The sequence below is a fragment of the Prionailurus viverrinus genome, chromosome C2 (assembly GCF_022837055.1).
Source record: "Prionailurus viverrinus isolate Anna chromosome C2, UM_Priviv_1.0, whole genome shotgun sequence".
NCBI lineage: Eukaryota > Metazoa > Chordata > Mammalia > Carnivora > Felidae > Prionailurus > Prionailurus viverrinus.
Window position 1 is genome coordinate 74,999,138 of NC_062569.1, and position 23,606 is coordinate 75,022,743.

General features: G+C 35.4%; 1 protein-coding gene across 4 annotated transcripts in view; it reads right to left on the bottom strand.

Moving 5' to 3' along the window:
- Positions 1-11,362: 11,362 nt before the first annotated feature.
- Positions 11,363-23,606, bottom strand: part of DCUN1D1 (defective in cullin neddylation 1 domain containing 1) — a 35,046-nt gene continuing 22,802 nt past the window's right edge. For all 4 annotated transcript variants that reach the window (XM_047875502.1, XM_047875504.1, XM_047875505.1 and 1 more), the window contains exons 5-7: positions 15,780-15,862; positions 15,222-15,318; positions 11,363-13,678 (exon numbers count right to left, since the gene is read on the bottom strand). In XM_047875502.1, the coding sequence (XP_047731458.1) occupies positions 13,599-13,678; positions 15,222-15,318; positions 15,780-15,862 (260 nt within the window). In that variant the 3' untranslated portion in view covers positions 11,363-13,598. The remainder of the gene's footprint in view (positions 13,679-15,221; positions 15,319-15,779; positions 15,863-23,606) is intronic.

The window sequence follows — 23,606 nt, forward strand, 5'->3', positions numbered from 1 at the left end:
ATTTTCATCAACCAGTCAATATATAACCTTGCTTTTTGTGTGTTTCTCTTTAAAGACACTTTAACATATATATAATGTACATCTATATCTATATCTATTCACTATATATATATAAAGTGTATGTATATATACAAAGTGTATATATATATATACCATATATATATATATATTATATATAGTGTGTGTGTGTTTAATGTAAGCTCTACACCCATTTGAACTCATGATCCCGAGATCAAGAGTTGCATGCTTTACCAACTGAGCCAGCCAAGTGCCTCAATTTTTATTTTTAATATGTATCATTGATTCATTAACATTGAACTCACAACCAACAGAATTTATAACTCATGACTGAATGAAGCTTAGCTAATGCATGCATCGTCTCCATAAGGCACATCACAGCCTCTTGCACTTAGAATACAAGACAGCACTTCAGCACTACACTTGTGGCCATTTTAAACAGCAAAATCACTACCCCCCGCCAAAAGCATAAAATATGAAAACCGTGGCACCATATATATCAAGAAAAGGACATTTGTATAAGGTATGAGAGCTAAAACATGAAAGCAGAGCATCGCCTTGTTTGACCTCAAGTAGGAATGTGCGTGACAGGCAACTCAAATTTTTGCCACTCTGTACATGGCCATAAAATGACTGCCTAGGTATTGCAAGTATGGATGTGGGGATTACAAATAGAGTTTAGTGAGTAGGCAAATTCACAAATACAGAATCCACAAACAATCAGAACTATATATGTTCTTCTTAATTGATTAATCAATATAATTTTCAAATCTAAGTCAACAATTTTGCATGTTAGAGCTTTTGTCTACCACAAGAACTAAAGAAACTTAGAGGATTCTTATATTTCTTCTTTCAAAGATTTAGTGTATATTCACTATGTGTGAAACACTTAAGTGCCAAGGATTCAGAGTCAAATAAGCCACAGTCCTTGTTATCAATATTGTTCTTATGGTCTAATTGGAGATAGACAAGTAGTATCCATGTACTGTAGTAAGTGCTATAAAAAGAATAAATAGAAGGAAAGGGTACAGGAGCACAGAGGAAAACCATCTAAATCAGATTGAGGCATCAGAGAAAGCCTTCCAGGCTGATGACACTCAAGCTGTTCTGTTGTTATTTTTAAAACTACTAGGAATCATTTAAAGTAAAGGGTACAGAAAGTGGAAAATGCACACTAAGGAAAATACATGAAAAGCCTTCAAGGTGCAAAAACCCAACTACATAAAGGGTGCACATGAACTGGGATGCAGGCAGAGAGTAGTATGCAGAGGGTGCTGGTTTAACTAAGTTAAATGGTAAGAACTTTGTTTATTCAGGGACAACTCACCAGCAAATCCCTCTCCTATAGCATCCATCTTTCTGCCTACTGCATCTTTCTCATACAACCATTTTGTAATTTCTCCGATTTTTACAAAATCTACTCTTCCCCTTCCAGCTACTACACTGTTTCTTTGCTCCTCTTTGTTGCAAAACTACTTGAGAGTTGCCTGTCCTCACTATCCCAACTCCTCTTCTCCAATTCTCTCTTGAATGCACTTCAATCAAGCATTCTCTTTCCATTACTCCAGCGAAGCTGTTCATCAAGGTCAACAATGACTTTCATATTGATAAACCCAATATTCAATTTGTAATTCCTGTTTTTCTTGAGCTATCTGCAGCCTTTGACAGTTTATCACTCCCTCCTCCTCAGAATAATCTCTCTACTTGGCTCCTACAACACTTAGCTGTTTTTCCTCCTACCTCACTGGTCGCTCATCTGTTTTCTGTGCTATTTCCTCCCCCACTAACCTGATCTCTTAACATTAGAGTGTCTCAGGGCTCAGTCTTTGAACTTCTCTTTTCTGTCCACATTCATTTTTGGTGATCTCATCTACCTACTCAGAATTTCATTGGCTCATATAGGCATCATAAACACGTACCCTGAACTAAGCTCCTAATCTTTTTCTACAAAACCTGTTGCTCCCATATCTTCTAAATCTTGATGAATAGCAATTCCACCCATCCAATTTCTCAGGCCAAAAACCTTGGAATAATCTTTGAGCTCTTTCTTGCTTCGCTAGGACAACCCCTCCTCCTCTATGACATCACTCCTCCCTTCATTTATACCTAGTTCCTCAGAAAATCCAGTTAGATCCACCTTTAAAATATATCTTTTTGTCAGCTCCACTGTTTCCACCCTGGCCTGAGTTACCATTGTCTCTCATCAGGATAATTGCATTAACTTCTTAGTTGACTTCTTATAAATGATCTATTGCTGTAACTAATTATCCCAAAACTTCAGCATCTTAAAATAACAAGCATTACCCCACAGTTTTGGGGGATCCAGAATCTAAATGCAGATTCAGTGTGGGTACCTCACAAGGCCACAGTCAAGCTGTTAGTCAGAACTGTAGTCCCATCTGAAGGCTCATCTGAGAGAGGATCAGCTTCCAAGCTAATTGATGTGGTTGTTGGCAATATTTAGCTCTCTATGGGTTGTTGGACCAAGAGCCTCAGGTCCTCACTGTCCTGAGGTCACCTTCAGTTTCTTGTCACGTGGGCCTCTTTTAAAGGCACGTCACAAAATGGCAGCCAGCTTCCAACAGTGAGCAAGTGAGAGAGCAAGAAAGAACATGCAAAATGGAGACTATAACAATCTCAGAAATGATATCCCATCACTTTGCCATACTCTATTCAGTAGAAGCAAGTCACTAGGTCCAGCCCACAGTCAAGTGGAAGGGATTACACATGGGTGTGAATCTCATGAGGCAGGGATCATTGGAGATGTTTTAGAGGCTGGCTACTACAACTCGTCTCCTGCTTTCACCTTATCCCTCCCACACACACATACACAGTCTTTCCCCAACCTATCAGGTAAGGCACTTTTGTTAAATCTCAGGTACAGAACTGATATTTCTCTGCTCAAACTCTCCAATGACTTCCCACCTCACTATAAAAGCCAGAGCAGTAACAATGGCCCATAAGGCCACACACAATTTGCTGTTAAGATTTTATTTTTTAAGTAATCTCTACACCCAACATGGGGCTCAAACTTACAACCCTGAGATCAAGAGTTGCATGCTATACTGACTGAGCCAGCCAGGCACCCTACTACCTGTTACCCTTGATCTCACTTCCTATTACTCTCCTCACTCCCTCATCTCCAGCCTGCTAGCCTCCTTGATGTTCCTCAAACATGCTGCCAACTCAGAGCCTTTATGGTTGCTATTTGCTATGCCTGCAAGCTTTCATCAGATGTATGCACAGCCTATTACTTCATTTCTTTAGGTACTCAGCTATCTCAATGAAGCCCTCCTTGATTACCCTTTTTAAAATTGCACATTCTCCTGTCCCCTTCCCTGCTTTTCCCCTCTCCCTGGCACTTCTCATTATATATCACAATATATATTTTACTTATTACATCTCCCCACACTTGAGCTCCATGAGAGCATTTATTTTTTTGTTCACTGCTATATTCCTGGGATAATATCTGACACATTAAGGGATTAGAGACATTTGAATGAGTGAATTAATTCTGAAAGCTCTGAGGAGTCACTAAAGGATCTTAATTAAGCCTTTTAGATAAGACATCCAGGTAACAGCAAGAAAAAGTGGTTGGAAGAAAAGTAGACTAAAGGTATATAGGAAGCCACAGCAAGCACTTAGGCAATCCATGATGAAAACTTAAAGGCAGTCAATATATCATATGGACACATAAAATAGTGATGCAAAACTTGTAAATATTCCAAAACTGATCTACAAATTCTATACAACCGTCAAAATCCCAGCGGCATTTTCTTGCAGAAATTGACAAGCTGATGCTAATATTTGTATGGAAATGTGAGGGACACCAAATAGCCAAAATTTTTTTGAAAAACAAGTCAGAGGAGTTACATTTCCTGATTTTAAAACTTAACTAACAAAGGTACAGCAATCAAGACTATGTGATTCTGGCATAAGGAAGGACATATAGACTGATGGGAATTAAGAATCCAGAAATACACCCATATATTTATGGGCAATTGGTTTTCAACAAGCGTACCAAGACCATTCAATGGAGGAAGGAATAGTCTTTTCAACAAATGGTAAGGGGACAGTTGGATATTCACAGGCAAAAGAATTAATTTGCCCCCTACTTCATGCAATATCTAAAAATTAACTCAAAATAGGTCAAAGGAATAAAGGTAAGAGCTCAAACCATGAAACTCTTATAAGAAAACATTAAGTGTAAATTTTCTGACATCAGATTAGGCAATGGTTTCTTAGATTTGATATCTCAAGTATAAGCAAAAGAAAAAAAATAAATTGGACTTTATTAAAATTAAACTTTTGTGTCACAAGGAACTATCAAGAATGTGAAAAGACAATCCACAGAATAGAAAATATTTGTAGATCATATATCTGGTAAAGATCTAGTATTTAGAATATATAGAAAACACAGGTTAATGTAAAAAGTAGCTCAATATAAAAATGGGCATACAACCTACTCAAATTAAATACTATAGAAATAGAAAAACTGAGCAGACCAATAACTAGTTAGAAAATTGAATCTGTAATAAAAAAAAAAAAACAAAACTTCCTAACAAGGAAAAGTCCAAGACCAGATGGCTTCACTGGAGAATTCTAGCAAACATTTAAATACTAATCCTCCTCAAACTCTTCCCAAAGATGGAAGAAAAGGGAATGCTTCTACACTTATTCTGTGAGGCCAGCAATGCTGATACTAAATTAGCCAGACAAGGAAACACTACAAGAAAACTACAGACCAATATTCCTGAAGAATATTGATACAAAAGTTCTCAACAAAATACTAGCAAACCAAATTCAACAGCACATTAAGGAATTCTACACCACACCAAAGTGGGAGTTATTCCCACAATGCAAGGATGGTTCAATATATGAAATTCAATCATTCTGATAAACCACATTAATTGAAGGACCAAGCCACATTATCTAGCTAATTGATGCAGAAAAGCAGTTGACAAGACTCAACACCCTTTCCTGACTTAAAACAAACTAAAAATAGAAGGAAACTATCTCAACATAATACAGGCCATACATGAAAAGCCCACAACTACTATTATATCCAATGGTGAGAGATGTAAAACTTTTCGTCTAAGAAAAGGAACAAAACAAAGATGCCCACTCTTGCCACTTCTATTCGGTATGCCATTGGAAGTCCTAGCAGAGCAAGTAGGCAAAAATATGAGAAAAAAAGGCAACTAAATTGAAAAGGAAGAAGTAAAATGATTGGTTTGCAAAGAGTAATCTTTTATGTAGAAAATCCAAAGATTCCACATGGAAAAAAAAAAAACCACTTAAAAAAAAAAAAAAGCAAAGACAGAGGGAGAAATGGACAGCAGTACAACAATAGTAGGGAACTTTAATACCCCACTTTCACCAACGGGCAGATAACTCAGACAGGATATCAGTAAGGGAACATTGGACTTAACATGTTAAACCAGATGGTTAATACCTTGAATATCAAAAGAACTCCCTCAACAACAAAAAAATCCAATAACTCAGTTCAAAAATGGGCAAAGAACTTGAATAGACATTTATCCAAAGATATACAAATGGCCAAGTAGTATATATGAAAAGATGCTCCACATCACTAATCAGAGAAATGCAAACCACAACCACAGATATCACCTCACACCATTAGAATAGCTAACATATAAGAAAAAACGTGTTGGTGAGGATGTGGAGAAATTGGAACTCTTGTGCATTGTTGGTAGGAATGTAAAATGGTAGAATTGCTATGGAAAACAGTATGGGGGGGGTCCTCAAAAATTTAAAAATAAAACTACCATATGATCCAGCAATCCCACTTCTGTGTATATATCCTAAAGAATTAAAAGTAGATATGTGCACACGTAGGTTCAGAGCAGCACTATTCACAATAGCCAAATGTCCACTGACAAAAATGTTGTATATATCTACAATGAAATATTGTTCAGTCTTAAAAAGGAAGGAATTTCTGTCACATGCTGTAACGCAGATGACACTTGAGGACATTAAGTGAAAAAAAGCCAATCACAGAAAGATAATTACTGTGTTATTGTTATATGAAGAATCTAAAATAGTCAAATTCACAAAGTAAAAGGGTGTTTTCCAGGGGCTGGAGAGTGAATACATATTTTCAATTCTCTTACCTTCTTAGGAGTGGAACTGCTGGGTCATATGCTAACCTAGGTTTCATTTATTGAGTAACAGCCAAACTGTGTTCCAAACTGGCTGCACTGCTTTATATTCTCACCAATGTACAAGGTTCCAATTTGTTCACATCTTCATCAACACTTGCTATTGTCTTTTTGATTAAAACAATACTAGTGGCTATGAAGTGATAGGTCATTGTGGTTTTGATTTGCATTTCCCTAATGACTAATGATGTTGAACATCTTTTCATGTGCATAGTGGCCATTTGTATATCTTTTTAGGAGAAATGTCTATTCAAATTCTTAACTCATTTGTAAGATGGGCTGTCTTTTGTTAAATTGTAAGAGCTCTTTATATATTCTGAATACAAGTCCCATTATATTTTTAAAATTAAGGAAACATATTATACTTTTTATACCACACTTCATTAACTTCCAAAATATTTTCAAGGTAAAATACATTCTTTAAGCACACCAAATGTCACCTTAAATATAAATTGCATGAATATTTACAAATTTAAAGCAACCACTGCTTTTTCAAATAAATGTTTTCCAAGCCAAGGGGGGATACTATATATGGGGATGTATACGGGGATACACAGCTGAAAAGATTTACAGAGATAAATGCAATGTATGGACCTTATTTGAATTCTGACTTGAACTGGAAAAAAAAATTGAGACAATTTAAACTACTGACTGGATAATTACTAAGAACTTGTTAAGTGGGGTAATGGTATAGTGGTTATATTTAAGTGTCCTTACCTTTTACACATAAATACTGAGATACAAACAGGATTATTTGCTAAGTGGGACTTGCTTCAGAATAGGTCAGCATTGCAAAGGATGGGTGATATACAGATAAACCAAGATAGGCCATAAATTGATCATGCTGAAGTAGGTTAATTATTCTACTTTTGTGTAGGTCTGAAATTTTCTGTTAAAAAAAAAGAAAAAACACTACTCTAATGCCCATTATGTAGAAGAGCACAAGTAGCTGGCGGTGACTAAATTGTTACAAATTTAAGAAATTCCCAGTTACCTGAAAGCGAAAGAGCTCTGGGAAACTTAAAAGGACTGTAACACATCTGTGCAGAATGTTTCTACAGTGTTTTAATTACCACCAAGTCACAGGCTAACTAGCTAGCTTTATCAACTATGATATGCACAACAGCACCAAACACCAGCCATCAGCACTACTCACCTATGCATTTCATCTCCTCAGCAGAGTTCTGAGGGACCAGAACTCCCACCGGAAGCTTATAACTTTCCTCTGTGGCTACAGAAAATACTATCTTCAGCTAAGTACATGTCTATAGTAAGTAATTTTACAGCGATCCCTTAGGCCACCTTATACTCACCCAAATTGCATACCCAATCAATGGACACGAGTTAGGATGCTAGGTATAATTTACACAGTTAAAATACATACTCACCAGAATGACTATAATAATTAAAAAAAAAAAAAAAGACAAGTATTCACAAGGATGTGAAGAAATTGCAACCCTTATGCATTGTGGTCGGAACATTTTTAAACAGTACAGCCACTCTGGAAAAGAGTTTGGCAATTTTTTAGAAAAGTAAACAAAAATTTTCCAACCAAACCATTAATTACACTCCTAGAAATCTACCTGAGAAATGAAAACATATGTCCACACAAAGATATATAGATGGATGTTCATGGCATTATTCATAATAACCAAAAAATATGAACAATCCAAACGTCCATCAACCGGTGAATAAACAAAATTAGTACAGCCATACAATGAAATATTATGTAGCAATTAAAGGAACTAAGTACGGCACAGTCTACAACATGAATGAACCTAAAAAAACATGCCAACAGGCTGGATACAAGACTTCCAAGTTGTAGGATTCTACTTATGTGTAATCTGTAGATGAGGAAAATTTATGAAACAGATGCTAAGTGGCTACCGAGGACTGGGACAGAGAGGGAATCAATTGCAAAGGACAATGCGGGGAACTTTTATGGGCTAATGGAAATGTTCTAAAACTGTACTGTGATAACGGTTGCACAACTGTATAAATTTACTGAATCCACGGAATTGTGTATTTACAATGGGTGAATTTTATCATGTGTAAATTATAGCTCAATAAAGCTATTTTTTTAAGTACCATTACACCAGTCTTAGAAGTGACTATTTTAAAGCTCTGGCTGACAGCCTAATTCATTTCATATAATTTCAATACAATGAGTTCTGATCTATTACCAGGATTAAGAACACTTTTAGCATTTGCTTGAAGCCTCAACATGCTATTTTTAAAGGATTCCAAGTACATACATACATCTCTAAACCTTACTGATCACGTATTTCTCTTGTAGCTATGTGTCATGTTAACTATAAGATAAAATCGTTGTCTACAGCCTACATTACCATTTTCTCTTAGCCATTTTTCCCCCTAAACTTACATCCTACACTATTCCCTTTTGTAAAAATCTTGCTATTGCCCAGTGTTCTATTAAATACAAAGTTTTCTTACAGTATTTCATAATTTGAAGGAAAATTTTAATATTTATATTGAACATGCTTTCTACGTGTATACATTCTAAATATATTATCGTTTTCTTTTGTTTCATCATTAAGCCACTTACACATACTGCCTCTTCACTGTTTCAAACAATGAAGTTTTTCAAACAAATCAAGCTTTGCTTTCACTATTTTGGTTCAAAATAACTCCTTCCTTGCTTTAAGCTTAATTTGATGGGTTCTTCTTTCAAAGCAGTGCTGTCTTCTATGATCAGACCTGCTTTAACTTTGGTCTGACTCATCTCTTCCCATTCCACTGAAAAATCTGCCAAAGTGGTAATGTTTCTGATAAGCCAGACATTTTTTTTAAAAAAACTTCTCTTAACCATTTTTCTCCAAACCAAATTTCCTATGAAATGCCATTAACCTACAGGACACAAAGTAGAAAGTTGTGGATAAAGTGGAAGAGGCACCCTGCCTGCTGTGACCCAACCTCATGGAACACAGCAGCCTCGAGGTATGGCTTAAAACCAATGCTCTACATTACAAGTCACATTTCTGCATAGCACGAATACAAAAAAATTAAACTGAAAATATCTAAACAATACATATAAGAAAAACTTGGAAGTAAATTAAAAAATACTTTTTAGAATCTCAATTTTTTAAATGGATAACCATAAAATGATTCCCCAAATAATTTGTCTTTAAAACTCCACAAATAAAGACATTACTTTTTAGGAATTCTACCTACTACAAAGGTTGTGTACTGTTTATCTTAATTTCCTTATTTATGACAAATTAAAAAAGATCAACCGCAGAAAAGCCCAAAGCCACTTAACACTATACATTGAGTTGTTAAATAAATGAATTGGTCAGCAGGAAATGCCAATTACCCAACAGGCAGTAAAGAAAATAAGATGGCAAGAATGCTCTGGTAAAACCATTTCTGTATCTGTATTATAAGTTAAAAACAAAACAAAACAAAAATCAACCAGCACTATCTGCCTCCAGAAATCAGATACAAATCAAGCAAATATTCAACCAAAATGGTGACAAATACTAAGGATAAACCTGGACAAGGGGATTAGTACTATTAAGAATTATCAAGATTGTATTAACTACAAAATATAAACCCCTTTCCCCTCAGAAATAAAAGGTAAAGGTATCATGATACGTAACTTCATCACATTTCTATAAAATAAAAATAGAAATTATTGCTATTATGACTGTAAAAATGGAGGCAAGTAAAGAGTTTAGAAATATACTTGTTTATAATCAATTAAATGATGAGCCATAATTTGAACCCTAGTTATCACATTAAGTAGAAATCACAATTCAGGTATTGTGTCCTCAGTTATTAAGATATATGTTAAATAGTTCACATTTTAAAAACATTTTATCATTACATAATCAAATTTGATAAAATTTTATCAAAACATCTATGTATTCAATATAAATCATATTGTTAAAAGTTTTATAAAGTAACATTTAAAGAAAACTGCTGAGGTGCCAAATGATTATTTTCTATTAAGTATACAACTTAACATTTAGAACTACATAAATTAATTCTTGCTAAAAGTTGATTCAGATTTACAAAGGCATACTCTGGGAACTATAATAAATTTCCCCAGCACCACTTTCCTTTTTCATTCCAAAATTCTTTCATTAGGTTGAACTTTCTTCTGTCATTCATAGATAAAAGTTACAGAAGGTTTACAATACGAAGTCTTAATAGTAACAGGTTTTAAAAAATCTAAGCAAAGTGCACATTAAACTAGCTACAACTACTCAATTTCTTGATTATCATCAAATAAAAAATAGATGAACACTTCATCACTTAAATCTTTCTGAGGAAAAAAAAAATAGTATAACCTTGCTTAAATAAGAATTCCCCAGTAGGATATTATATAAAAGATATCCCATGTTATTTTATTAAGTTCTTTCTCTCATTAAAACTTTTTAAAAGTCTAATGAACACACACTTATAATGCCATATTACACAACTACAGTACTGTTAATTAAATAAAGCAGCCCAGTATAGTTGTAAACATTTTTAAAATGTAGCAAAAATGTAGTAAACAAGACTTGGCATGTCTTTTCTTCCCAAAACTTGCCATTACAATGCTCTTTCCATGAATAATTATTCTTCCTGGAAAAGTCTTAAGGTATATTTTAGTCTTTAAAAATATTACACTGAAATAATATGTGAAAAGATTTAGTCATGGCAATTTCACTGAAGCTTTTATTGCCTCTGTTGGTAATATGACAGGGATTGTAAGAAGCACATTTGAACTTACAGAGATATGCAGATGATAGTCACTAAAGATAATCTTGATCTCAAGTATTTTTTAGATGTGGGCACTTCTAATTTTATACACTTTACTATTTAAAAAGCAGTACATTTTAAAATGTGTACCTGTTTGGCAAAAAGGAAACTGTACCTATGGTTCAATTTAAAACAAAGAATCCGCCTGGGGAGTTTACCAAAATGAAGACTGAAACACTAATGAATTAAAGCATTTCAAGGTGTGTGTGTGTGTGTGTGTGTGTGTGTGTGTGTGTGTATGTCTCAACAGGTCTCTTTCAATCTCTCACTCTTGTCAATCTCTCTCACAAACGCACACACATACATGGCCATATGCATAAGCATTGTTTTAGTATAAAATATTCCCTGTAACCAGGCATTTATCCTCAAAATAATCACACCACATTAAACCAGTCTTCTCTTTTCAGCCCTAGTAATAGTATTGTTTAATTCTAAGATGCCATCATAGAGTGAACAACCTTAACTTTTATGCTACATAATTATATTCAAAGCTTTATGTATTTTTTGTTTATAATTACACAGTAATTATAAATGTTTAGTACCAAAATGATGACAAACACTATTTTGTTGAAAAAGGTCTTGCATTTAAAAGGAAAAGTCTGTAAACCCAAGGCACTAAGCCATGAACCAATATCAGACTTTGAAGAAAACAATTTTCTATTGGAAAAAAAAAAGCTAATGGGATCTCATTTTAAAACACAGCATACTCAAATTAATCAATCTGAAAACAATACCATAACTCAAAATCTTCCAGACAAAAACAAAATAGTACATATATATATATCTTTTTAAATTTTTCATAATTGAAGTTCGTCTTTATATTTACAAACATGAAGTCAGGAAATACTGAAAGCAGCAGGATTCTTCTTTTTTTCTTTTTTTTTTTTTTTTTTAATAACCAATTCCAGTAAACTGAATAGAAATTTTCAAAATATTCTTTTGGTAGAATTATATTCTTGAGTTAAAGTTATGATTGGAATATTAATATAATATCTATGGGGAAAGCTTTCTAGTCAGTTTCAGAACTGTGTAAATAAAAAGTAGTAGTAAGATGTCACTGTTTCTTAAAATCATTTCCACATCTACATAAAAAATGTACTGCTGTTCTGAAGTACATTCCTTTGATAATTTCAACACTGGACCTTATAGAGTTGCCTGGATATACCAAGCAAAATCTTTTCCTGCTAGAGACCAAAGTCATCCAACATATGAAGTTTTCCATTTTTTTACTTGCCTTACAGAAATGTTTAAGAAAGCAATAAACCCTTCACATGTCAGGAAGTGAACAGAGAAATGAGCATCTTCAGCATGAAAGCAGTTCATGGGTCTTGTAATGAAAAAAATACACACAAGAGAGAATTCTGTTTTGACGTGAAAACTGAGCTTATTTGAATAAAACAAAAAAAGGTGAAGAAACTAATTTATGAAAATAAAAGCCAGATTGGTATTTTGCATCAAGTACATGCTTGCTTGAAAATTTTTGCTCCTGAAGTATTTGGCAACCACAGTGATCAGCAGTTAAAGGAATTTCAACAAAATAAGAAGTCATCAAAAATGGACTATTTGTCTGAAAGCAGTACCTATAAGGATTGAACTTCATGGCTCATCACAACCATTTTCAAAATTTAATTCCTACTATCTTCTTATAAATTAAGAGAATTTCATTTGTGTTCCATAGTGCGCTGACAAAAAAACCAAAAACCAAAACAAAAAATAAAACCCTCATGCCTAAATTTAGAATATTGTATTGTGTAGCACTCTAAAACATTCAAAACAAATTAAATAGTTTAACTTATTCGACAGGCATATAAGCATTTCAAAATCATAATGAAATCCAATTATGTAGTGCATAATGTAGACAGGAGTAGAATCTAACATTATGCAGACATTTTCTAAATAAAAGCTCCCTGTTAAGACAACTATATATAAACATGGGTAAGGTAAGTGCAGACTAGTTCTGTGGAACCTTTTGAAATCGAGGGTCTGAAACACAATAAATTTTTCAGGTAGGCACACCAAGTTATCCTAAAAATTTTTCACATTGGTTATTTTGACATCAGTTACTCTACTCACATCAACAATACATGTGATTTGCCCGGGAAAAAAAAAATCCCCCCAAACCAAAACACCATTCCAGATCCGGTACACTTAAATATATCACTCTCATTGGAAGTGCTATCAGCATAGTCTTTGCAACTAGCCCAAAGCATATATTTAAGAAGTTTTTATAAATTGTTTGTGATGTTCATATGTTTAATTCTTATGCCAAACTGTTTTCTGATGAAGACAGCATTGTGCTTTATGCAAGAATGGAAACCTCAAAATAATCACCATAAAGCTCCTAAGACTTATGGGAGAATAAACTAGGATGGTCCACAGATATAAGATGAAATCCACAATGTTGGAATTATAAATGTTTAGAGCGGCCCAGACTAGAAGACAAGCCCAAACCACCATTAGAAGAATGAAATACGATATGGTCCAAGATGTATCCTTAAAGTTTTGACACAACCCTCAGTCTGAATTGTGAGGATTGATCTTCAGTTCAGTCCAGCCAGCAGAAATTGACTGTGCAATTTTCCGTTGTATTTATTGTACAGACTATGTACATTCTAGAAGGTTCCTTTAGTGCTACACTGTTGTACTTTTTGTCCCAGCAATTTGAGGGCGTGCAAATTCCACAAAGTCATCAATAAGAACAGGCCATGCTCCTGGAAAAAGAAAAAAAAGTATGGGAAAGGGAAAGAAAGAAAAGCAGAAATAGGGCTAACATTTTAAGAGAATCCTTTACTTTTAAAATGCCTTCCCTATAACAGTTAAAGCATGTCATTACAAATATTCCCATTGAGAAGACTCCCAAAATTCTAGCTTTTTAGAGTTCCTACCTAACATACTTCTTGTATTCTCTCTGCTCTATTATTCCAACGCTTGATCAGCCCCTGAATAATAAATGATAACTCTCCTAGTAATCAATGAATAATATGGTTTTCTGAAGGCCCCCAAACTGGCAGCCTAAGAAATGGCCATGCTATAATGGCATGCTGCCAGCACTGAGAGCACAGTTAGGCAGGAAGAAAAAAGTTTCCAGGCATTTTGTGGCAAACTTACAAGGGAAATTAACAGCAAGTCTCAAACTCTATCCTATTTCAGGACAATAAATTGCTAAGAGATTTTAAATTGCAGATATGCATGCCTCTACACATCCACATGCCAACCTCCAAATCAGAAAGTTCTCCAGTTTTGTGTAAGGCCTAACAGAAAGCACAATTATCACCAGATTAGACATTTCTCACTTATTAGTAAAGACTAGACATCATAATGAAAACAAAGAGAAAAAATAATATTATCTCTGGTTAGATTACATAGTTCCAGGACACTTTTAAGGAGGCCAAGGTCACTGGAGATTTCTCAAAGACTACCTCTATTCAACAGTCTCAAAAACACATCCTGCTAATTCTCAAGGGAGGCTACATAAGTATATGTGAAGAAATCAGATCACTGCCACCTCTCAAAAGACAAAGGCACATCACTTGTAGTAGATGGTAACACCATCTTTTATACACATGACAAAATATCAGAAAAGCATTCAATTGGGGCGCCTGGGTGGCTCAGTCGGTTGGGCATCCGACTTCGGCTCAGGTCACGATCTCGCGGTCCGTGAGTTCGAGCCCCGCGTCGGGCCCTGTGGTGACAGCTCAGAGCCTGGAGCCCGTTTCAGATTCTGTGTCTCCCTCTCTCTCTGCCCCTCCCCCATTCATGCTCTGTCTCTCTCTGTCTCAAAAATGAATAAACGTTAAAAAAAATTTAAAAAAAAAAAAAAAAACAAAGCATTCAATTGATAGGATTCAAATATCACATTTACTGAATGTCAATAGTACTATGGTAGACAGCTGAAGTGCATTGCAAATTAGACAAAGTCACTAAACTTGAGTTTACAATCAAATTCAAAGACAAGACAGATAATAAAAAACACAAAAATAGAAAGGACAGTAAGAAGAGTAATGAGTAAACTGAAAATCTAAAACATGCATGAAAACTACTCTGCCTTTCTGGAAGACAGGAGTACTGAGTTGGTATTTAAAGAAATAGAATAGAGATTGGTAAAGAGGACAAAGGCATTTTATATGTTCATAAGAGCACAAAAAATCAAAAGACAGAAATCCCAACTCTAAGAAAAACAGATGTAGACAAGAAGGTCAAGAGTGTGTGATAAAAGAAATAAAAAAAAAAAAATTAAGGAAAAACTTTCATTACCTTCTTCATCATAATTAGACATGTCATCTGCAATCATTGTACTGAAGTCTAAAAGAAGATTCCAAGTATCTTTTGGTATTGATCGTTTATGATGTTCCTATTTTTTAAAAAAATAAGCAAATAACATCTAAATCACCAAAAAGTTTCAAAACATCAGTCTAAACAATGCTAAATTCAAGAATGCAGAACCACCTGTGTAATCAAGCTATGATAATCAAATTTCTCATTCTGTGTCTACTACATGCTCTGAGTTAGTCATGCTTTAAAAAACATTTTAATTTAGGGGAGCCTAGGTGGCTCAGTCAGTTAAGCATCCAACTTCGGCTCAGGACATGATCTCACGGTCGTGAGTTTGAGCCCCGTGTCAGGCTCTGTGTTGACAGCTCAGAGCCTGGAACCTACTTTGGATTCTGTGTCTCCCTCTCTCTGCCCCACCCCCGCTCATACTCTGTCTCTCTCTCTCAAAAATAAATAAATATTAAAAACAAATAAATAATATTAATTATCTTCAAAGTAAAAATGCAGAGAAAAGATGAGCTGCAGAAAACATGAACTTACCAACAAAAATTTATTCCATAAGTCTAAGAATTTAAATCTTCCATTAAGCACTAAATTCCAGTAGGCAATGGCCATTTCTAGATCTGTAATATTAAAAATAAATTATGTATTTCAAATTCCATGAATATTTATCCCTGCAAAAAAAAAACAGGTAAGACCAAAGATAGCCAAATAAATAAATAATAAATAAATAAATAAAATGAATGAATGAATGAATGAATAGCTTTTTTCCTAAATACTTAGGTTTTCAAATTTTCATACAGAGATAAGATTAAGGTTTGTATCCTGTCTCCCTCACCAATGAACAACCCTTCAGGGCAAAAAGAATGCCACTTACCTCATGGGGGTGGGGGGGGGGGGTTTTCTGAAGTTTAAATTAGATAATGTAGAGAAGCATACTTGACTAGATTGTAAGTATTAAAATGTTAACGTACATCAATGTTTCTCAACCTCAGCACTTTTGACATTTGGGACCAAATAATTTTTTGATGTGGGGGACTGTCCTATATGACATTAGCAGCATCCCTGGCCTCTACCCAAAGCTCCACCCTACTCCCAGTGGTGACAACCAAAACGTCTCCAGACATTGCCAAAGCTACCCTGGGGTGCAAAACTGCTTCCAGTTGAGAACCACTGATGTACATCTTCAGGCTGTAATGCAAAGGACTGCTATCTACAATGACTGATCGTGGATTTCAGACACCATTAAGAATATTGATTTAAAAATTAATCAACTAAGATTTGCTTTTTTAGAAGTTTGATGAAGATGATATAAGTGGCTATTTAACTGCATGTGGAACAGAGTGAAACCATACTGCCACATGAAAGTACCATACCTGTCATGACAGAAAGACCTATGATCACTTTCAAGGAATTACACCAATTAAGATAAAGTATCAAGCTTTTTATGAGTAAATTTACATCTCTGGGTCAGAAAAAATCATATCCCAAGTAAAAGTCCTTTTAGATAATGATCTTTAAAACACTCCTGATAATCGGAAGAACCATGAGACTAGTAAAGACTCCAAAGAGGTTCACATTTTACCTCAAAAAACAATATAAAAACCATAAAGCAAAAAATTCCCCTTCTTCACTGGACCTTCACTTCTTCAAGGATAGGGACAAAATATCCCCAAACTAGTAGACTGAAACACACAGTAGGCATTCAGAAACCGCTGAAAGAATGAACTTCCTACAGTTCCATGTGCAAATGTACTACTTACCTTCGAATCCATCATTATGTCTTCCTTCAAACTCAGTGGAAAAGGTGGCACTTTTTTCTCCTATCCAAGGATAAGCCCCTAACACCACTGTTCTCAATACATCCTGCCTCTTCAAGTAATCCTGTCTACTGATTAGTTTTACTCTCTCCCTACATCTTCAACTTTGCTTTGTCTTCTGCCTTTTCCTGCTTCACAAAGAAACAGCTCAGGTTGTAGCTCCTCCCTTTAAAAAGAACTTTCTTGGGGTCTCTCATCCCCTTAACTAGCTACCCTCTTTCTCCCTCCCTTCACAGAAAATCTTGAAACAGTACATAGAGTCTTCCACTCTTATACATAATGTGCTTCTGAATGCATGTCTAAAAGTCAAATTCAGATCCCCAGGTTTTAAGAAAACTAGAAACATGCCACCAATTCCTAACCATAATACCTTTTTAATCTCTGCAGACTTCAAAGCTCTATAGACAATATTCTTTCCAGGGTCTTTAATTTTGTTCTTTTCTCTACCAACTAAACATGTAATTGTCTGCTTCAGGTGCAGTAAAATGGCTATTAGCATGCTTAATGCTTTCCTTCTTCACTTCAAATGCACTAAATTTATGAGAACTAAGCCTATTACTAGTACTAGCATTTTTTTCCTTTTCAACAAATTTTCACAAAATAAGGATAAGAAACAACAGACATAATCAAATAACTACAAACCATGAGACACCCTATAAATGCCCATTTGTCAGGTGATACACTAAGGAAAGAATCTGACAAGGGTAGAAGTGTATGTGTATCATGTATGAAGGTTTAGGTTAACTTTTTGTAATCTACATTCATTGCCCATTTCCTAACCTCCCACACACTTTTTAATTCCATAAACTAGATTGAAAGTAATCTCTACCAAATAAACACTTTTATTCCTTGATTTGGCTGTCTGCCATATTAGACAAAATTGAATATGCCTCCTAGATGGAAAGGTCACTTCTTTCAGCTTTAATGATAGCACTCTATTATTTCCCTCTGTCCTGTCTTTCTCATTCTCTTTTACTGGGTCCCCTTCTTCCATTCATCCACTTGATGTTGGTGTTCTGTGATACCGTGTGTTAGCAAGAACCACTTATAATCCCTGTAGATTTTTCAAACCCTTGCCTTTTTTCACATTAGACACTTAATTGTCTTTAACAACTCCTAAATCTTGAAACTTGTATCTCTATATTTTAGATCCATATATCTAATTGCCTATGGACAACTTCAACTGGGTATCCATAAACAGCTCAAATTCAACAAAGCTCAAACTGAACTCATTATCTTCCTCTACAGACCTGCTTATTTCTTCTCTCAATGTCATCACCCTACAGTGTTTCTCAATGAAACACAATTTCGCATTGTCAAGAACTGCCCTATACACTGAAGAACATTTAGCACCCATCTAATGCCAGAAGAAACCCTCAGTCATTATGACAACCAAAAAACACCCCTACACAGTTCCAAATGTCCCCTAAAGGTGTTCGGAACTGATAAACTCCTTTCTTCCTCATCACACACTTCCAGTCAGAGTTCTTTCATTTTGGCTTCTAAGTACCTTTTAAATCTCTCTCTTCCCCATCCCTACTGGCAGGGCCAACGTGAGGGTCCTCTTCGTGTCTAGCTAAATGACCACACAGCTTCATAACCAATCATTCTTGTTCTGCCTCCACTCCTTTTAAAGAACCACAGTGTTTTCATATGACCTTTAGACATACAAATTTGTGGTGTAACTTCCATGTTAAAATTCTTCAATGTTTAAAACAATGAGATACCACTACACACCTTCTGAAATGGCCAAAATCCAAAACACTGACAGCACCAAGTGCTCGCAAGGATGTGAAGCAACAGGAACTCTCATTCATTGCTGGTGGGAATGCAAAATAGCACAGCTATTTTGGAAGACAGTTTGGCAGTTTCTTACAAAACTAAACATACTCTTACCATATGACTCAGCAATAGCCACTCCTTGGTATTTACCCAAATGAACTCAAAACTTATGTCCACACAAAAACCTGCACATGGAAGTTTACAGCAGCTTTATTTGTAATTGCCAAAACTTGAAGCAATCAAGATGTCCTTGAGTAGACAGACAGATTATATAAACTCTGGTGCACCCAGGCAAAGGAATATTATTCAATGCTAAAACAAAATAAGCCATGAAGCCATGAAAAGACATGGAGGAAAACAAATGCATATTAATATCGCTAAGTGAAAGAAGCTAGTCTGAAAAGGCTATACAATACATGATTCCAACCGTAGGACATACCGGAAAAGGGAAACTATGGAGACACTAAAAAGATCAGTGGTTGCCAGGGGTTAAGAGGGAGGAAAGGATGAACAGGCAAAGCAGAGGACTTTTTGGGCAGTGAAACTTCTCTGCATGATGCTATAATCATGGACACAGGTCATCCTATGTTTGTCCAAACCCACAGAATGTAGAACATCAAGGGTGAACCCTGATGTAAACTTGAACTTTGGGTGATAATGGTGTGTCAAAATAGGTACCACTGTAACAAATGTACCACTTTGGTGAGGGATGTTGATAATGGGAGAAGCTATATAATGTGTGGGGGCAGAGGGTATATAGAAAAATCTCTGTACCTTCTACTGAATTTTGCTGTAAACCTAAAGCAGCTAAAAAAGTAAAGTCTATTAAAATTTTTTTTAACTCTGCGATTATTTTTCTATTGCCTTTAGATAAAATCTACAACTTCCAGTTAAATGAATTTACTTGCAGTTCCTCAAAGGTGCTATGTCGCTCACCTCTGAACAACTGAAGTTGCCCATCTCTCCACAACAGACGTGGCTTCTTTTTCTTTTGGCCTTGGAAACATACACTCATTCTTCAAGACTCAAAAATTAATCATTTTTGTGAAGACTTTTTACAAACTCACCCAGACAGACTTAAAATGCTCCTGACTTCATGCTCACAGACTAACAAGTCGATAAAAATATTTTCCAATGAAAAGGGAATACCTGAAAAGATTTAGTAAGTTTGGGGCACCTGGGTGGCTCAGTTAGGCATCCAACTCTCAATTTCAGCTCAGGTGGTTATCTCACAGTTCGTGAGTTCAAGTCCCACATCAGGCTCTGAGCTGACAGTACGGAGCCAGTTTAGGATTCTCTCTCTGCCCCTCCCCCACTTGCTCTCTCTCAAAAAAAAGAAAAGAAAAAAAAGAAAAAGATTGTACAGGGATAAAATGTCAGTTGCCACAAGTATAGGAAAAACTGCCCTTTAGATAGAATTGCCTGAGTGACAAAGAGAACAGCCTAGCTAAAGAGAAGTGGTTTAAAATAGGAGTTTACAGTTGAGCCTCTTAAATCCCAACTCTACCACTAGCTAAGGCAACTTGAGTAACTGAGTTCACCTCTCTACAATTCAGTTTAAAATAAAGGGTACGGGTGCCTGGGTGGCTCAGTCAGTTAAGTGTCTGACTTCAGCTCAAGTCATGATCTCGCAGTTTGTGAGTTCGAGCCCCACGTCGGGCTCTGTGCTGACAGCTCAGAGCCTGGAGCCTGCTTTGGATTCTGTGTCTCCCTCTCCCTCTGCCCGCCCCTGCTCACACTCTGACTCTTTCATTAATAAATAAACGTCAAAAAAAGAAATTTTTCTTTTAAAAAAAAGGGTAATAGGGGGCCCGTGGGAGGCTCAGTTGGTTAAGCGTTTGATTTCGGCTCAGATCATGATCTCACAGTTTGTGAGTTTGAGCCCCATGTCAGGCTCTGTGCTCACAGCTTGGAGCCTGGAATCTGCTTCAGATTCTGTCTGTCTCTCTGCCCCTCCCCTGCTCTCTCACTTTCTCACTCTCTCGAAAACAAACATTAAAAAAATTGTTTTTAAATAAAGGTAATAGTACCTACTCTCACAGGGGTGCTGTAAGGATTACACGAGTTAATACGAGTTAATTAAACGAGAACAGTGCCTGGGAAATAAATATATGAGTCCTTACTATCACTATTATTTATTTTTAATAATTTTTAAAAGTAGTCTTATAGATTCTGAAGCAGTATAGGAAAAGAGCAAAGTGAGCAATTAGGTAATAAGCAACAACAATAGTTAGAAGGAAAAGACAGAGAAAAAGAGAAGCAAATAACAGCATTGCCTAAAACTGAGATATTGCAGAATGAATTCCTAAGCCCTTTAAAGTAAAATTAAAATTGCAAACAGAGGTAATCCCAGTGTCAAGCAAAATCCACAAGGGCAACGTGGAATTTCATAAAAGGTGATGAACTGAGTCTGAATGAACATGGAAATGAACTGAGACTGGATCCAAACATTGTCTGTAAAGGAAACAAAATGTTGCCAACTCATGAGAGGATGGAATGGTGATTAACAATCCTATTCACAATGTCTTTGTTTACTTAGAAATATCTTCAGGTAGCACAACATAATATAAAAGAATATAGAATATGGAGTCAGAAGATCAGAGACTGAGTCCCAGTTCTACCAACTCTAAAGTTAAGTGACCTTAACTTAGTAAGTCAGCCTCTCCGACCATGAATTTCTCCATCTTTACAATGAAAAGGATAATAGGTTTTCAGTTAGCTCAAACGGCTTTTACAAGAACTAAATGGGATTATATAGATGAAAATGTGCTTTAAAAATACTCTATAAAAGTATTTCTAAATAATAAAGTAAATGTCTAGCAAATAATCTTAAAATGTTTTAAATCAACTGCACAGGTATAAGATTCTAGCTGAACCACAGTTCACAAGAAAATAACCTATGAACTTTAGTCTAATACAAGTTCAGGAGTGTCCTAAACATGACATGGTTGCTAAAGAACAAATGTAATTTCTGACTAAACAGAATGGACAGTCTCACAAAAAAGAACAGAGTCCTGGTGCTCTCTATTACAAACAACCTCCTTCAAGAGTATTACGTTCAGCTTTAAGTAAGAGTCTATTTTGAGAGAAACTGACAAATTGGAAATGTGCCTGAGAGGGGATAGTAACAAGAATAACAAAGCTCTTCTCAAATGAAGAACAGTTAAAGTAATTGGAATGTTGACCCGGAAGAAAAAGAAGGGGCAAGTGACAGCAATCTTTCGATGGTCAGACTTCCTCGTACTGCAGGGGAGGACAAATAAGCGCAGTGGAAGAAAGATGTTCACTTCATAAGGAAGAACTGTGTGGTAAGAAGTAGGAGTATTCTGTGACAAGAATGGACCACTTCCTAAAACAATGTGTGTCCAAAGTAGAAACTAAATGAGCATCAGCTATGGATGCAACTTTGGATAGGTTTGAAAGGTATTTCATAAATTTTCTAATTTAAGATTCAGAAGACTACCAGAAATGGCAGGTGACTGAAGCAGACGGTGACAGAGGAAGCACCCTATCCTGGTGTCAAAGGAAATCAGGTGTCAAGGAAAATGAGGAAATATGGAAAACACCAGCTCTCATTATAACTAGCACAGCTATTTATAAATAAACCACAGTGCTGTCACTGTCACTCTGCCAATTTGTTTTGGGCCTCACCTCCTCTCCTATGATCTTCTAATTCTTCCCTGCCAAGTACTGTAATTTAAGAGTCCTGTGAGCCCTTAGAAAGGCTGTCAAGAAAACTGTTTTCTTTTTAATTAAGTTCTTCAACTAAGCAAGTCATTACATTTCCTGACACACAACACCAATGCAAAACAAAGGGAGAAATTACGATTTGTCTATTACATTTTTTTCTCTTTTACATTAAGAATTTTTTAGTTATGGGCTTACAGAAAAAATTGAGCAGAAAGTACAGACAGTTCCCGTATACCTCCACACCCCCCGTTTTCCACTATTTTTAACATCTTGCTTTAGTGTGGTATATTTCTTACAACTGATGAGCCAATGTGGATATACAAGTATTAACTAAAGTCCATATTTTACATGGACTCACTTTGTGTTATATATTCTATTTTTTCTTTAAATTCTAAATGTGGGATTAAACACACATAACAAAATTTACCATCTCAACCATTTCTAAGCATATGGTTCAGGAGTGTTGGGTGCATTCACATTGTTGTGCAACCAATTAATGGAACTCTTTTTTCTGCAGAATGAAACTCCATACCTATTAAACAATTAATACAATTTTCTTAAGCTCAATACTTATTGGGTAATAAAATAAATTTTTAAATCTAATTCTGTACAGTCTTTTTTGCAATTTTCCCTAGAATCCAAAATTCCAATTTACTATCATGTTAATATATCCAATATCTAGTAAAAATTTTTTTGCTTTATTTTTACCACATACAATAAAAACTAAGATTCAGTATCAAAACTATATATTCACTCCAAAATATCATTATTTCCGTGCTCCAATAAGGGTTGGGGACATAACTAACGAAATAGATTCAGCCCATTTAAGTCAACATTTTATATTTGTAACATTTTGTTTAATCTTATCAAAATATTATGCTACCTTTCTAAACACAACAAAAATAATTATTTTAGTGTATACATGTAAATTCAAAACCTGTAATCAGTTTTTATTTGTGGGAAGGAAGGAAGGAGGAAACTAGAAAAAAACAGCCCAGTTAACTGATGGTCACAGATAATAAAGAAACTAACCCTACATATTAACCATCCAGCTTATTTTGCCTACAAAATTAGG